Below are 16310 nucleotides of genomic sequence, written 5' to 3' on the forward strand. Positions count from 1 at the left end.
TTGCCACTTTGTTATCAGGTAAGTGCTGTGGTACAAGTGCAGAGCAGCTCCAGCCGTTCCTCACCCCAGTACCATAGAACTCAGTGCTGCTCCCTCATCCTCACCCAGTTCCCATGGGAGACATGGGAGAAACTGGAAAATTGGTCTTATTACAACTTGTAATTGAAAAGATAAAGCTTAAAAGAAGGAGGTTGCAAACACAAATTAACATGGCTGTTTTCCAGCCTGGCTCCCTTTGGGAGCAAGCGCTGCTTCCCCGAGGAGCCTTTGGCTGGAAAATGCTTTTGGCTGCAGGGCAGCAGTGACAGAGCTCCCTCCCTCAGAGCAATGAGGAGCAGGGAAGGGATGGACATGGACACTGACAGGATCCACCCCTGGAAGTGCTCAAAGCCAGGCCAAAACTTTGAGCAGCCTTGTCTAGTGGGAGGTGTCCCTACCCATGGCAGGGATTTGGGACCAGATGATCTTTAAGGTTCATTCCAACCCCTCAGTGTTCCATGATTCTGTGATTCTGTGATCTACCTGCTTTAGCTGATATGTTTAGGATAAGCCATTGAGCTTATGTATTTATTATATACCTAATTTATATCCCACTAGTTACCAAAACACCACAGAAAAGTCCTGAAGCTGACAGCAATGGGGACACCAAGAGCACAAACAAGACTGGATTCCCTCAACGTCACCCAAAACTGATCCCATTTCTCCTTTGACTTGACTTCTTGGTTTGTGTTTTTACTGGTTTTGTAACACCCAAACCCCTTGCTACTGAACCACGCCAAAAAACTCAAAACTGCAACATTTCCAAGGTCACTACTTCTTACTGCCTTTAAATCAAAGATAAACAGCCCAGGGCAGGACAGAGAATCAATGGTTTACAGTTTAAAACTGTGAAGCTCAAAGAAAACTGAAGAAAGGGCAAACACTCCTTGGTTAGTCCAGCCCTTCCCACCACGGTTTCCATGGATCACAGAGCAGCTCCTCAGCACAGCCCTTTTTTGTTTCATCCTGGATGGGAGCTAATGAAGAGATATGGTCCAACAGCCTTTCAGCTTGATGTCCCTGCTGACTTCCTAATGCCTAAACTGAGTTACCAAAGGGGATAATTAGCAAAAGTCCAACCCAAAAGCGATTAATAATATGACAAAGTCATGATTAGAGCAGTCTATTAACTGCAAGACAATAGTGGTCTAATTGTGGCAACATTGACTTTTACTGCTGTGAAGTAGCTTGTGCTGTCATTAAAGAGATTCATGGATAACTCTGAGTTTAATGTGCAGAGTTATATTTAATATCCCAAGATGTAATTTAGCTTTCCTTCCACCCACTCCCCACAGAGAAAACACAACATGTTTGATGGCTCTCTCAGCACTCCAGCAGCCATTAGTCATTCCAGCTACCTGTTGCATTTAAACAAAGTTGGAACGGCACGAGTGGAAGTTGGAGAGGCTGGAAATTCTCTGTGAGGTGCAGTGTGGAACCAGGGTGATGCCACCAGCCCCCAGGACCTGGCTGTCCCCTTCCTCTCTTGTCACCTGTGAGGGCACAGATATTTCCTCAGGCCCTGGAGCCCCTCACCAAGGCAGTGGTGACACTGACCTGAGTTTCTGCCACCTTCTGCCAGGCACAGCCACCAGCCTGACCCTGCCAAGAGCCCAGGAACATCTTCCTTGTCAGAGGTTCTTCCTCCTAAGCTCTCTGGTGGTTCATGGAAAATCTGGGCATCAGGGAGAGCTTGGGATCCCTTCAGCTGTAAAAGCAGCTCCTGGCTGTTCTGAGCTGCAGCCTGGGGCATGGAACATCCTCCCACAGCCAATGCCCCTGGAAGGGCAGCTCCAGGAGGTGGCAGAGCCCAGAGCAGGGTGATGGTGATCACCTCACTCTCACTGGCTGGGTGACTGCCTCCCCACACAGCAAGCATTACTCACACCAGATACTTGCAGGCTTCTCTGTCCATTATCTGCTGGTTTTTTTCTCTTGCAGGAGTGTTTGTGAGGATATATTGTTCTGTTTCTGCAGGGCTTTGCAGGGAGCACGCACTCAAGTGATGGATTGGTACAAGAGGTGCTGCTGGAGGAGAGCAGCAGCTCTGGGGCTACAAGAGACCACGTGAGGCTCCCACCAACTGCTGATCTCATTTTCTCTCGATTGAGGAGCATCAGAAATGTAAGCCTGATTAGCTGAGGGCTGGAAATTGGGCACGGGGGCTGTGGTGGGTCTCAGAGGTGAGGGCAGGGGGGACCACAGGGCAGCAGCTGCACAGGAGGAGGAAGGGTTCCATTAAACTCTGGCCACAGAGATGTTTATTTAGCAAAGCTGCTCAGCTTTGGAGGAAGGAATGGGGACTGGATGGAGCGGAAATCAAATATTGGAACCCCACAGCAGCACCACAGAGACAAGAGGGAATGTCCCCTTTGGGGACACAGCACAGAGCAAACCCTGAGGGGCAGCAGAGAGGGCAGCAGCAAGCAAAGCCCTTTGCAACAGGGATTCTGGAAAGGCAGCTGGCTGGCTGATAAATCCTGGGATGCTGCACTGGGGGAGAGGTGAGCTGCAGTGCAGCAGTCCTCAGCCAGCTCCTCATCCCCCTCCAAGCCTGCCATGGCCTCGGGAATGGTAGCAGAGCAAATGGTACAGATCAGACTGTCCCTGTCACCCCACAGCTCCTGCAGCAGCAGGCTCTGTGTCCCCAGAGCTCACAGGAGGAGCACAGGGCGTGGCAGTGACAGGGAAGCACTGCAAGCCCACTCAGATTTATCCCTCTTTGGTGGGGTTGTGTCCAGTGTTTCAGTCCCCTACTGATGGCTTTGTGGTCACATTTCAGACCCCCTCGCTGCCATTTGGCCGCCATTTGAAACTTGATCAAGTTCTTGATTTGCTGGTGGTGCTCTCCAGGCAGGCAGGCAGGCAGACAGGAGCTACAGGAATATGCCCTGAAATATTCCTGAGCTAGACGAGTCATTAGGAGCTGTCACTTCAAAGTCTGGCTGCCGTCAATTGGCTCTTCACAGGCAGCCTGGCAGCAGGAGCCGCTGCTCCAACAGCAGAGCTGGGTCCTGGAGAGGGGGAAATATTCCATCAGCTTCTCAGCAGATGTTAAAGGGCCAGGTCAGGACACAATTCTGGGTGGGGCAGAGCTCCTGCTGCCCCTCAGATGTTCTCTCATGGAGGTGGGAAGGGCTGCAGAGCCCCCCTGCAGCAGCACAGCCCAGCCCGTGGATCACTGTGGGTCCCAAGGTCACAAATATGGCTTTTTAGGCCCTCACAGCTCCTGCTGGCAGCAACAGGAGCAGGTGTCAGCTGTGGACACCCTCAGAGCAGGCAGAGCTGTTACACCCCACTCAGAGCAGCCAGAGCTGCTCAGGCTCCCTCAGGGCCCACGGCCCAGCCGAATCACCAAATTACAGAATTACAGAATTACAGAATCACAGAATTACAGAATTATGGAATATCCTGAGCTGGAAGGGATCCACAAGGATCATCCAGTCCAACTCCTGCCCTGCACAGACACCCCAAATCCCACCCTGGGCATCTCTGGAGTGTTGTTCAAACACTCCTGCAGCTCTGGCAGCCTCGGGGCTGTGCCCATTCCCTGGGCAGCCTGGGCACTGCCCCAGCACCCTCTGGGGGAAGAACCTTTCCCTGATTTCCAACCCTGGCCCAGCTCCAGCTGTTCCCTCAGGTCCTGTCCCTGCTCACAAACCAGGTGTTTTATTCTCTTGGTAGTGAAAGTAAAAAAAACACTGATTGTTCCTCTCATTTGACCAGGGCTGCACAATGGTGTGAAACATCCAGGGAGACCCTGACCCCTCACTCTGTGCCCACTCCCAGCACCACAGGACAGGTTTCTCCAGGTGAAGGCAGCCAGTCCCAGCTGCTCTGGACATGGCCAAGCCTTGTTTTGTTATTCCATGCCGACCACAAGTAATTCCACAGAAGACAGCACAGGGAATGGGATTGAAAACGAGTTCTCACAGTTTGCTGAGCACTTTCACGCTCAGCTCATCACACAGAGCTCAGTGGCAAAGGCTCCTCTCAAAGCAGAGGGCTGGGAATGCTCAGGAGGGGAATGTCCTGAGAGGAGACATTCATAAAATCATGGAATCATGGAATGGTTTGGGTTGGAAGGGACTTTAAAGCTCATCTCCTTCCACCTCCTGCCATGGGCAGGAGCACCTTCCAACTTCCAGGTTGCTCCAAGGCCCATCCAGCCACAGTCTCCCTGGAAGCTAAAATGAGATTTTTCCTGTTGCTGTGCTTCCCCAGTCCTTGGACAGTGAGCCCTGCACTATCAGCTCCCACCAGCTTCCTCCTGCCAGCACAGGCTCCCCAGGAACCCTGACAGAGCCTCCTCATCTCCTGCACACACTCAGCCATGAAATGGATCCTGGGAAGGTCAGGACAGGAATGCTCCAAGTGGCTGTGCCAAAGTTTCAGTTAGACAGCAAAAAACTTCTTAAAAATTAATTTGCTGCTACCACAGGGTTCCTGCCATGCAAGAGCTTATCAGAATGCAAACTATAAGCTTCAAAGGGGAGGATGAATCAGAAGCTATTTTGAGAGTAATTATATAAGACTATAAAACTCAAACCATCTCATTATTGCACGTTGAGGATGGAGACAACCCCTTCATATGGAGACCTCGCAGGGATCCAAGTGTTTTCCAGTGGCTGATCCATGGCCAGGAGCAAACAGCAGCCTCATCCCCCCCCCAGCCAGGCAGAATTTGCTTCACTGAGCAAGGCCAGGGCTTTCCTCACCATTGGCTGTGTTTCTTGTGGGGATTTGATTCTGCAGCTGGGAAATGAGCTGGAACAGGAGACAACTTCATCCAAAGTGTTTTCCTTTAACTGATGCATAATTTAGAATATCCTGAGCTGGAAGGGACCCACAAGGATCATCCAGTCCATCCTCTGCCCTGCACAGAGAGCCCAAAATCCCACCCTGGGCATCTCTGGAGTGATGGCCAAACACTCCTGGAGCTCTGGCAGCCTCAGGGCTGTGCCCATTCCCTGGGGAGCCTGGGCAGTGCCATCACCCTCTGGGGAAGAACCTTTCCCAAAATCCAACCTAAACTCCCTGGCACAGCTCCAGCCCTTCCCTTGGGTGCTGTCAGTGGTCCCAGAGAGCAGAGATTTCTCTGAGAATTGGCTGTCCTGGATAGCAGCTCTCTCAGCTCGTTAGTGCGAATACTTGCAAGTCCCCAATTTTATAAACTCTAAGTTATAATGAAGGAGAAAATGCTTAAACCAGAAATCTGCACATGGAATAAAGTTCTATTCCAGCATCCCCAGCCACAGCCTCGAGGCTTTCCCATGTCAGCCTGGAGCCTGGGGCACCTCAGGCTGGGAGAGGATGAGCTCCTGGGACACCCCCGAGCTGTCACCTGCATTGAGCCCTGCCTGCAAGCAGCAAAAAGAGTTTTTTTATCCTTGTCTACACATCCAGGCTGCAGCTGAAGCTCCTGCTGTGTGCTAAAGATACATATTATAATATTGGCTTTTTTTGCAAATATTAAAATGGATTTTATATGTGTAATGTTAAAGTAACTTTGTTATAAAGATGTAGTTTTTATTTCTGTTGTTAATTAAGCTTAGTGAAATAGCTGATATAAGTGTGCTTGTGTTAAAATGCCTGCTTGGATGGGATAACATCCAGTGAACACAGGATGAGGACACCTGTACAGATCTGCCAACCATCAGCACTCAATGTCTGAAGCCAGTGAGGACCAAGGCCCAAAAACTGGAGGTGATAAGAATGGACTAAAACCACAACCAAAAAATACACATGCTCTGAAAAGGCAGAACCAAAGAAGAGATATGCTAAACAATTCTTGGAGCATGTAAGCTAGTTTGGGCAAAAGTTCACTGTGCATAAGGGTCTGTGAATAAGCAACAGGCTGGTGTAAGGGTAAAGGTATTTAAGAGGTGTCCCCAAAGATTAGGGGTGCTCTTGGCTGAGTGCCAACCCTAACAACCTTTGCTCTATGGTCCTTGTCTCCCATTGTCCTTTATTAAACTTTTTACATTTTCATAGGAGAGTGAAGGTGTTTTTCATGTGTGTCTTGGCCCAGAGGAGGCAGCACAGAGATCTGGGTGATGCCAGAGCTGTCCCCATCCCCTCTGCACCCCATCCCTGGCTGGGGACTGTCACACCTCATGGGCTGATTAAAAGAGTGCATTAAACAGAGAAAAGACACTGTCACACCCTTTGTCACCTGGTGCTCTTCAGTTCATGGTGTGGTCCTTCCTTCACCAGGGAACAGACAGCAAATGCTCTCAGACATGGGAGTGGGAGCTGCTCCAGGCCCCAGGGGAGTTTAAAAAACAGAGGGAAATCTGAACAGAATAATTCATAGGGACACATCAGAGGTGATTTTCAAATGCAGAGTCAACTGTGAGGACTTCACGTCCCTATGTGAATATGTAACAAAACAAAGGAAAAAAAATCAACACTTACAAATCACAGAATCCCTAAGGTTGGAAAATGCCTCTAAGATCATCTAGTCCAACCAAATGGAAGTGCAGAATACACCAAAGAAAGGGATGTGAGGTCAGATGAGAGTTTAGTGGCCTGGAGCTTGTGCTTTTCTCACTGAAACAGAATGGAGAACGAGTTAATTGCCCAAAAAGAAGGCAAAAATCCTGAATAGCTGAGGAGCACTGCATGGCTCTCCAGGCAGGAGGAGCCTCCAGTGCAGCAGCCAGAACAGAGCTCTGAAACCCCAAAGCTGCATCTCTGCAGCTCCAAACCTGGGTATCCAACATCCCAGATTCCCCCCTGGACCCTGACTCTGCCCATGGACAGCCCTCAGCCCATCCTCAGCTTCATCTCCCCTGATGGACCTGGCGACAAAACTGCCCTCTCCCACCACCAGCCACAAACCCCACTGGTGACTGTGGTGCTGAGAGACACCAGGGACAAGAACTGACCCCCAGAGAAGTGGCTGGGATGGAGGAGACCCATCACAGGCTCCTGAAGACAAAAAATGTTGGTTTTCTGCCATTATTGACCGATTTGGGCTTTCCCTCCAGGCTGCAGATTTGTCACTGAAACTTCTGCTGGCATGTGCAACCCAAAGGGGAACTTTGTGCTGTCAGAAATGCAGCATTTCTGTTATCAAAAGTGACAAAAAAAGAGGAAAAAAAACTTTTCCAAGCCGAAGGAAACATTCCCTGGTGATTTATGTCACTTTGTGACTTAATCAGCTGCTCTCTAGAGCATTATAAATGTGATAGGAAGAGTTGTCATTGCTTTCTGCCTAACTGATGACAAGCTAATGAACTATTATAAGCCACAGTGAATGCAATTATGGCACAAGGCTGTGTGCTAATCCCTTGACATTTTATCACAATATGCTGTAGCAACATCTGTAAACAACCCAGCGGTGCTGAACACACCCAGTGGCCAGGGCTGGGGTTAAATCCCTGCTGAGCATCCTCATCCTCGGGCTGTGACCCTGCACAGGCTGAGCCCTGTGTGCCAGGGCAGCCTGGATGAGGCTGCTCAGCACAGGGGAAGCCTCTGATCCAGAGCTGGAGCTGAGCAGAGCCAGGCAGAGAGGAAAGCATGGGAATCCAGGCACTTCTGGGCTGCAGAAACCCAACTGCGTTTCAGGATGCAAAACGGAACAAGTGAAAGCTTTTCACTCTCTCTCCCTCTCCCCTGAGCTACCAAAAAAACCTGGAACTTGAAATTTCCTTTTAAAAACTTGATCAAAGCTGTGTCTGCTGTGAGACACCAGGCTCAGCAGTGCCTCTGTGCCCAGACTCTCCCTCCTGGAGCTGCCACATCGCTGCCCCTCACTTCCTACAGTGGGGTCCAATTTTGGGGAAAGGCTTCCCCGTGTCTCCCTCTCAGACCCCATTTTGGCTCAAAACCCCACTAAAACCAGGCTGCCTTGAAAAGATCTCAGGGTAAAGCTTGGCAGGGAGCAGAACTGGGGTCTCTCCTCATCCCAATGCTGGAGGTCTCCCAGGCTCCACAAGAGGACGCAGTCTGGGAACCCCAAAATCCTCATCCAGGCTGGGCAGAAGACCCCAAGCATGGGACAAGGCAGCCCTGAAAAGCTTCCCAGAGCTTTCCTGAGTGCCCCCTGCCCAGGATACAGAGCCCCCCCAGCACCAGAGGCTCTCTGAGCTCCTGAGACGTTCTGGGTGCATTTATTGCCTGGACCTGCCCCATGGGACACCCAAAACTGGAGGTGCAGGATTCTTCCAGAACTGCCCTGGCTCCAGGTGCTGCACAGACCAGGTGATGCCCAGCCTGGTGCCCTGGAGCTGCGAACTGGAGCCACCTAAACCCAAACCAGCCACACAAAGCCAGAGCAGTCCCCCTTCCTTTGTGCCTCTCAAGCAGCACAGAACAGGCAGAGCAGCACTGGCACACCCAGAGCTGGGCTCAGGTGGAGCAGCCAGGAAGGACTGACCTGCCTGGAGCCTCTACAGGGTACAGGGAGCCTGCACTGAAATGCAGAGGTTTGGAACAGAGCATTTCTTTATTCAAGCTGCCCTGAGTGAGGAGGGAACTTCCTCCCCATGGTTCTGCTCCTGCCCTCAGCAGCTGCTGCTGCTGCTTCCATTAGCTTGGAGCAAAGACAGGGATCTTGAACCCCTCCAATGTGCTGCAGTGAGCAGGCTGGGCTGCCTGATCCTACTCATTGATTAAATGGATTCTGAGATGCTCTTTTCCAACAGCTCCTACCACTCCATCCCCTGCAGCTCACAATTCTTTCAGCACAAGCATTTTGACCAGAGCTCAGATTCAGAGCTGGGATCAAACAACTCCAAGTAAACGCTCACCAGCATCCAGGAGATGAAATGCTGCATCTGGAGAGAGAAACTGAGGAGGTGGCACCTCACACTGTGCCACACAACTGTATTCATTTCTTTGCAGCGGCTACAAAAGCACAGAAAATCAGATTATTACAACACCAAGGGCTAGAATTCCTGGGCAATCGTTATTCCAGACGGTCCAGGGCCGTGTGCCTCAAGGATGGTTTGGAGAGGGCTGGTGTGAAGGGAGCTCCTGGCATGCTGCCTTCAGGCTTCGCTGCACAGTTTGCTGTGATGTTGTCAAACATGAACCTGCTACAGCACAACAAACTGAACTAAACAGAGAGACACCCTCAGCCAGCAGCTGCGGCTCTGCCGTGCGCAGGGCTCCCCGCAGGAGAACTTTCTTTTTTCCCCCAGACAGGGAAAATGTACATTTAATAGCCAATCACTCCAAAAATCTCCTCCCTGACCCTCCAGGATGCCATTTTGCAAGGTACAAATATAATTAAAGACAATACATGGCAGAGGGACTTAATTGCATCTCTCCCCAACAACTGCCAGGGCGATTGCTCTGTCAGGGAGTGCGCTGGATGGAAACACTCCCAGACAAGATCCCTGATTTTCCAACACACAGATGGGAAGGGGAAATATAGATTGTCGTCTTTGAAAGAGAAACAGGAAATATTAAAGGTAGAAAAAGCTGCCTAACCAAGAGGAGATGGAAACCTAGGGTCCTGAGAAAGAATAAAAGAATATTTGATTGTAGCTGGAAATGTGAGCAGTGAGAAGAAACAGTCATGAAAAACAAGGGTAGCTGAGGCTACAGTTAAATAAAACAATTGGATCAGACACCAGCCCCATTCTGGGTCTGGTTTATCCCTGCACAATGAACACACACACATGGGAGAGGATCCAGCTGCCAGGAGCACACACAGCGAGTGCAGCAACTCCAGCACAGCCAGGATGCCAAGCAACAAACACCTGCAAACGCAGAAACACCAAACACCTTCCCGGAGTCATCCCAAAAAACCGCGGGGAAGCTCGGGCTGTGCCCTGGTTTGAACCAGCTCAAAGCACACGCTGCCTCTCCGTGCTGGGAGAATTCTGAGAGCAGGGGGAAAAAAAAATGTTTCAACAGCAAAGGCGTTTTGCTGGAATTATTTCCATTTAAATTATGAAAACATGCTTCATGTTATGAAAAGAAAAAAGCAAAGAATGATTAAAGTAACTTAAGAAATGTGGACTCACCAGAGCGGCGGCAGCTCCTCAGCGCGGTCCCTGCTCGCGCATCAATTAACAGCAGCAGCGATCCCGCTGCTGTTTCTATGGAGTTGGGGATGCTGAGCCCTGACTATGCATGAGGCTGCTGCAGCTGCATGGGAGCGGGCTCCAGGTCCACACGCATCACAAACAGCAGCAGCCTCCCTGCTCTGCCTCGGGAATGAAGCGAGCAGCGGCAATTAGGCGGCTGCAAAGCTGCGCCTATGCAGAGAGGGGCTCGCGGAACACGCACACTCCACTCTGCTCCAGAGGGGCATTTTATTTGCCAGGACCATCACAGAGCATAGCCAGAGGCAGCTGGAGAGCCGTGGATCCACACATAACACACGAGCAGAGACACATGTCTGGAGACAGGCGATTTAATCTGGTTTTTCCTCGATTTACTCGGCCGGTTTCAACCTTATTTCAACACAGTTTTACAAACCTTCCTCTGGCAGCAAGGTTTGAATCTGATACCTCCAGGATCCCAGCCTGGTTTAGTTGGGCTAAAGAGCAAATTTGCTGCACGTAGCTCTGGCTGGCTCTTTCCTGGGAGGAAAGGCAAGATCCATTTTGCAAGTGCATTACTCTGTGATAAAAAAGATATTTGCCCCAAGGAGCTGCTCCTCACATGCTGGGCCTCTGGAAACTCAGGCTTCAGTGATTAATATTAGCTTTGCCTGGGTGGCTTGGAGCATGTTTACTGTTATATTGACTTAAAATACACTTGAATGGCGATTCAGAAAAGTGTGTTATTGTGCCTAGTGAGTAAATTCAAGACATGCCCATATTTCACAGGTAGTGGCTGAAGGCATCCCATAACCATGAATGAAGGTGTCATCAGTTCTCCCATTAGTCAAGCTAATCTTTCAGGGGATAGGTGGTTTTTTTTTTCCCCCCCAGAAAATATCCAGAACCAATTTCTCAATAAAAAATGATCTTTCTGCACCAACGTTCCTGCCATGAAAAATCCTTTATTGCCCAGAAATTCCCCCCTATTTCCTGCCTGCAGCAAAACCACTTCTGTGCTTGGTTTAACATTTTAATAGTCTTTGCCAAGTGCCAGGAGGGTGTTCAGCGCTGTACAAGCTGTACTGCCTGCACCAGGACCTTCAAAAAGAGCAGTTCACACAAGGGGCAAAGCAGTAAATGTGCTAAATGTGCTCTGAATTATTGGGGGTTGGACACAGGCGAGCTGACACCGTGTGCTGGGATTTTCAGGAGGTCTCTCTGACCCTGTGCCTTCCCCAGCTGTCCTGTTCCCTCCTCTCACTCCAGCATTCTCCTCCTGCAGCAGGAAAGCACAGGAGCATTTTGCTGGGGTGGATCAGTGTGTGAAAGAGGGTTTGAGGAGGGGGTCTCACCATGCTGAGATGAGCAGGGTCTGCTGGGAACAACCTGCAGCCCCTCTGCACATCAGCCTCTGCCTCCTGCCCTGGTTCCACTGGGCAGCAAAGCTTTGTACAAATGGACCACTAAGGCAAAAAAAACCAAACCAACCTAGGTTGTTTAAAGAAAGTCTCAGCACAGGAGGGCTGAAGATAGAAATCAAACCCAGAGGCTTTCTCCTGGATGTGCTTTGATCCCAGGATAAATTCCTTCCTGTACCCAGGCACTTTCCTTTAAATCAACATCACCAGATGCTGGTTCCTGTCACAGAATCATGGAATCCCAAACTGGTTTGGATGGGAAGGAGCTTGAAGATCATCCAGTGCCACCCCTGCCATGGCAGGGACACCTTCCACTGTCCCAGGGTGCTCCAAGCCCCATCCAGCCTGGCCTTGGACACTTCCAGAGATCCAGGGGCAGCCCCAGCTGCTCTGGGCAGTGCCAGGGCCTTGCCACCCTTCTCAGGAAGGAATTCTTTCCCAATATCCCATCAAAACCCACTCTCTTCAGTAACTCTCATCAGCCCTGCAGGATCATTTCAGAAGGAGTCAAGCTTCCCCTTTCCCCCACAGGATCCCCTGACAGGCTCTGTGGACCAAGGGGAGCAGGACCCAGCTCAGGGGGGCTCAGAGCAGCCTGTGGGGAGCCACAGAACCTCCTGAGCTGGGAGGGACCCAGCAGCACCACTGAAGCCCAGCTGCTGGGCCTGCACAGCACCCTGTGTCCCAAAGAACCTGCTGCAGCTCCACTCCCACGGGCAGAGGGGATGGGGACATGGGACACATCACTGTCCCCACAGCCCTGTGGGCTCCTGACTCCCCTGCTCCACAGCCCAGTACAGCCGCACCACAAACCCTCTCAGCTACACCCAGGAGCTCTCACTGCCCCTCCAGGGCACAGGAGGGATGAGCCCATTCTCTTAAGGGCCATCACCTGTGGTTAATGCTGTCCCCACAGCCCGGGTGCCACTGCCAGCTGAGGCCTGGCAGGGAAGAGAGCGATCAGATGGAGGCAGCTCCGGGGGAGGACTGGAGACAGGCACAACAAAGGGATGCTGCAGCTTGCTCCATCTCGGGCCAGCCAGGAGCTCAGCTCTATTCCTGGCACTGCCACGGGCCCAACTGCAGGGACAGCTCCCCCTCCCAGCCCCCCTGACAGCAGCCCCAAAACCTTGCCCAGCCCAACTCCTCATTTTTCTGACAGGTTTGGCTGCGGGTGAGGCAGCAGCCAGAAATCCTCCTCTGTTGGGTGTGCACAGAGAAATGCTGCAGCTTGGCTGCTCTTGTTGGCTGTGAGGAGGAGATTCAGCTGTTACATAACCAGGGAGTAGAGGTGCATCCACTCCATCCACAGCAGCCCTTGCAGCCACTCAGTCCAGAGTGGTTTTAAAAAAAATTAAATCACCGCACAAAAACTTACTCTTACGTAAACTCTACAGTAATATTTTTATATTCACAGGTTTTTTCCACTCTTGGACACAGCTTCAATAAGGCTGATGATACCTGGCTCCACACATTCCCTGAGGGTACTGCTCCCCATCCACGCATGAAACAGCAGAAAAGACCAAACTGCCCCCGTGCTGAGCTGTGCAGGAGCAGCCTGGCTCCAGCTTTGGCAGTGCTTCCTTCAACCTGAACTCCAGCAGGACATTCCACAAGCCAAACTGATCCAGCCAGCAGTTAATAGATTTATCCAGGAGGCAACAAACTGCCCGAGAAGCCAGAGACTCCACATGAAGATGACAAATAAGGCCAGTTTGACTCCAGCAAATTTGGTGTTTGGCTGCTGGGGCTGTGCTGCCTGCATGGGGCAACTCCAGCAGGAGCCAGGGCTCCTCTGCCCTGCTCCTGACACAGCACCTGCCTGGTGCCATCTGCTCACCTCCACACAGCCCCACCTTCCCCTGCCTGCCTTTGTGAGGACAGATTTGCTGGGTCTGAACACAGGACCACAGCCAGTCCAGAGCAAATCTGCTCCACATGAGGCTTCAGGATAAAATGGACAAGGCATCACTGCAGATAATTAGATAAACATCCAGACACTGATGGGGAAGGCATGGTACCTCTGTGACTGTGTTAGTAAACACTTGATGCAAATGGATTTTCCCCCTTGCTGGAGCAGCTTTGCAGCCAGGAACTGAGCTGGTACATGCTCAGTTGGTACATGTCAGGCCCAAACTGTGTCCTCTGTGCTGTCTAGACATAAAAATGGGCCCAGTCGTGCAGAGCAGAGACAACAGCCCTGGCTGCTCGTGCAGCCAGCCCAGCCCAGCTCGCCTGGGGCACTGGGGCTGAGCACAGCTCAGAGCACACAGACATCCCCCCTGCTAAAGGCAGATGATGATGATGATGATGATGATGTGATCCTGACATGAACACGAGGTCCTGGACAGGCTGCACAAACAAATGCAGATCTGTCATATCAGGGTGGACAGAACAAGAGCAGCATGGAGTATTTCTGCTGCAGAGTCAGGAAAATGTGAATGTTGGTGCAAGGTAAAGAATTCCAAATTGATGCAATAAGTTTGCAAGCTGTTTGCTCTGTTTGCAATGGCTGCACAGGATGTGATGTGTAAGGACACAACCAGCCATGGTAAAAGGCCTCCAGAACAGACAGGTATAAAACAAACTCATTTAAAGAGGAGAATTAAGTTACAGGCAAAGTGGGCTGTGGAAGGAGGGTGTTTGCCTGGAGCTATCAGCAAAGCTGAGCTGGAAGCAGCACTGCAAACCAAGGGCTGGCAGAACCCTGGTGCCCTGTGCCCTAGAGGTGCCAGCTGCACCCCAGCATGAGATCCTGGCAGAGAGGGGCAGGAGAGAGGGAGGGAAGGTGGCACAGAAAACCTGGGATTGATGGGCAGCTGTACTGCACAGTGTGCTCAGCAGAGGAAGAGAGTTTGTGAAAACTCATGGTGTAAAAAACACTGTGAAATCCATTGGATTTACAGATCACTGACTACAGGAACCTCAGAAGAAGCCCTCTATGAAAATGTTGGACTATACAAACAAACAACTTTGAGCAGGTTACCAATACTTGTAAAAACTATGAGATTTGGGGTTTTGCTCCTCAGCACATGAGCTTGAGTTCCAACTGCCCCTGCCAATGTCTTCTGAAGTGACAGCAGATCTCTGGGGTGAGCAGCTGTGAGAGCAGGTGCAGGGACAATTCCCCACTTTGCAAACAGAGCTGCCCCTTTGCCCCTAGAGCAGAATTCCTGCTCCTGGCTCATCCCTGCCACACCAGAGTCCCTCCCTGGCTCTACAACCTGACCAGGAACAACTCAGGCAATTCTTAGGGAAGGTAGAACACACACATGAAAGTACACCAAGATTCCTTACTGATGAACAGAAATCCATGCAATCCATGGGATTCCCTCCATTCTCAAACACCAATCAGTTTCTGCCATCCCAGTGGCTTCAGTAGGCTCTTTACTGCTTTTTGTTGGTTTGGTTTTGTTTCATACAGGACAGGAGTCTGTGTTTTTGGAAAAGGAACTTTCACAGGAACTTTATCTTGGCAACTTTATCCCGTCTGTCCCCCCATGCAGCCATCCCGTTCTACATCAACAGGTGAGACAGGACTTGACCCAAAACTTGACCCAAAACTTCACCAAGGAACATGTGGGAAGGGAAGGAACCCTCCCAGAGAGGTGCCAGGACCAACCCCTGCGTCCAACACGGGGCTCCCAAACATTTTCCTCCCCTGTAGGGGATGGATGTCCCTCCTGCCTTCCATGAGCACCCTCCAGCAGACGGGAGCAGGGGCCGTACCTGGCTCGGAGATAATCAGGCTCTGGTCAGAGGGCAGCAGGAGGAACTCCCTGCAGGTGTCCAGGTCCAAGCTGGGCAGGCTTTTCTTCTGGCACAGCTCGGTGAGGATGCTGATGGCCCTGCGACAGCGGCCATCCTCCCTGGGACCGCTCATCGCCCCGTCCGCATCCTCCGCTGCCTCTGCTCTCTAGGAAACTCTCGGCAGGAGCAGAGGCCGGGCTCGGGGCTCAGCACAGGAGCAGCTTCACTCCAGTTCCATCCTCTGCCGTGGCAGCACCTGCTGGGACACGCGGGGCTGCCCCAGGGCCGCTGCTCGGAGCCGGAGCCCGCAGCCCCCGGCGCTCCCGGTGCCTCATCGCCTCTGAGATCACAGCTCTGTTTACTGCCAAGGCTGCTCCAGACAAAGAACCTCCTACCAAACTCAGTTTCGTGCCCTCCACACGAGACGCATTAAAGCTGCAGCCCAGATAATTCCTTTTAACCCTTTCGCTGCTGCCCTCTCTCCAGGTGAGGAGTTTGGCGTCCCGAGCCTGGATTTTGCAGATAAAAACGAGTGGTGGAACCTCCTGGCTGAGGACAGCACATGGCCAGAGAAGAGGTACCAGAGTGCTCCCACAAACACTGCACAAACTACTCACAACTGCCAAAGGCAGCAGAAGAAAAGCTGCAGGTTTTATTGATTTGTTTGTGCTGTCCTAACACACCAGGCTGCAGGTGGCAATAGAGATTGAGAACGCCATTCTAGTTCATAATTAGATTTTTTTTCCTTTTACTTTCTGCAGTATTTTTTTTTTATTCCTGTTGCAATTTAGCAGGCAGGTCATGCCACACGACAGAGCATATATTTGACAGGCAATTGTGGAGCAGGCAATTAAAATTATGTACAGCAGGATGACTTCTTGCAGCTTGTACAAACCTAATGAGCATTGTGGAGAGCCAGGGCTGAGGCTGCACAGGTCCCTCAGCCCCAAAGCACAGCAGGGCATGCTCAGATGGTGTTTGTGGTTTTGTTAATGACCTGCTGGAGCACTGGGAGCTGTCACAGCAGAGTGTCCCAGGGGTGGCACCAGCACCCAGGACAGCACAGGCTGCCCTGGGCACAGAACCTGCTCCACAT

The 16310-nt window shown here is 51.3% G+C and overlaps 1 protein-coding gene across 1 annotated transcript in view; it reads right to left on the reverse strand.

Moving 5' to 3' along the window:
• SYT6 (synaptotagmin 6) overlaps positions 1 to 15593 on the reverse strand; it is a 37004-nt gene extending 21411 nt beyond the window's left edge. The window contains exon 1 of the mRNA XM_077190667.1: positions 15194 to 15593. Coding sequence (XP_077046782.1) covers positions 15194 to 15347 — 154 coding nt within the window. The 5' untranslated portion in view covers positions 15348 to 15593. The remainder of the gene's footprint in view (positions 1 to 15193) is intronic.
• Positions 15594 to 16310: the final 717 nt, after the last annotated feature.

The sequence above is a fragment of the Agelaius phoeniceus genome, chromosome 25 (genome assembly GCF_051311805.1).
Source record: "Agelaius phoeniceus isolate bAgePho1 chromosome 25, bAgePho1.hap1, whole genome shotgun sequence".
Lineage (NCBI taxonomy): Eukaryota > Metazoa > Chordata > Aves > Passeriformes > Icteridae > Agelaius > Agelaius phoeniceus.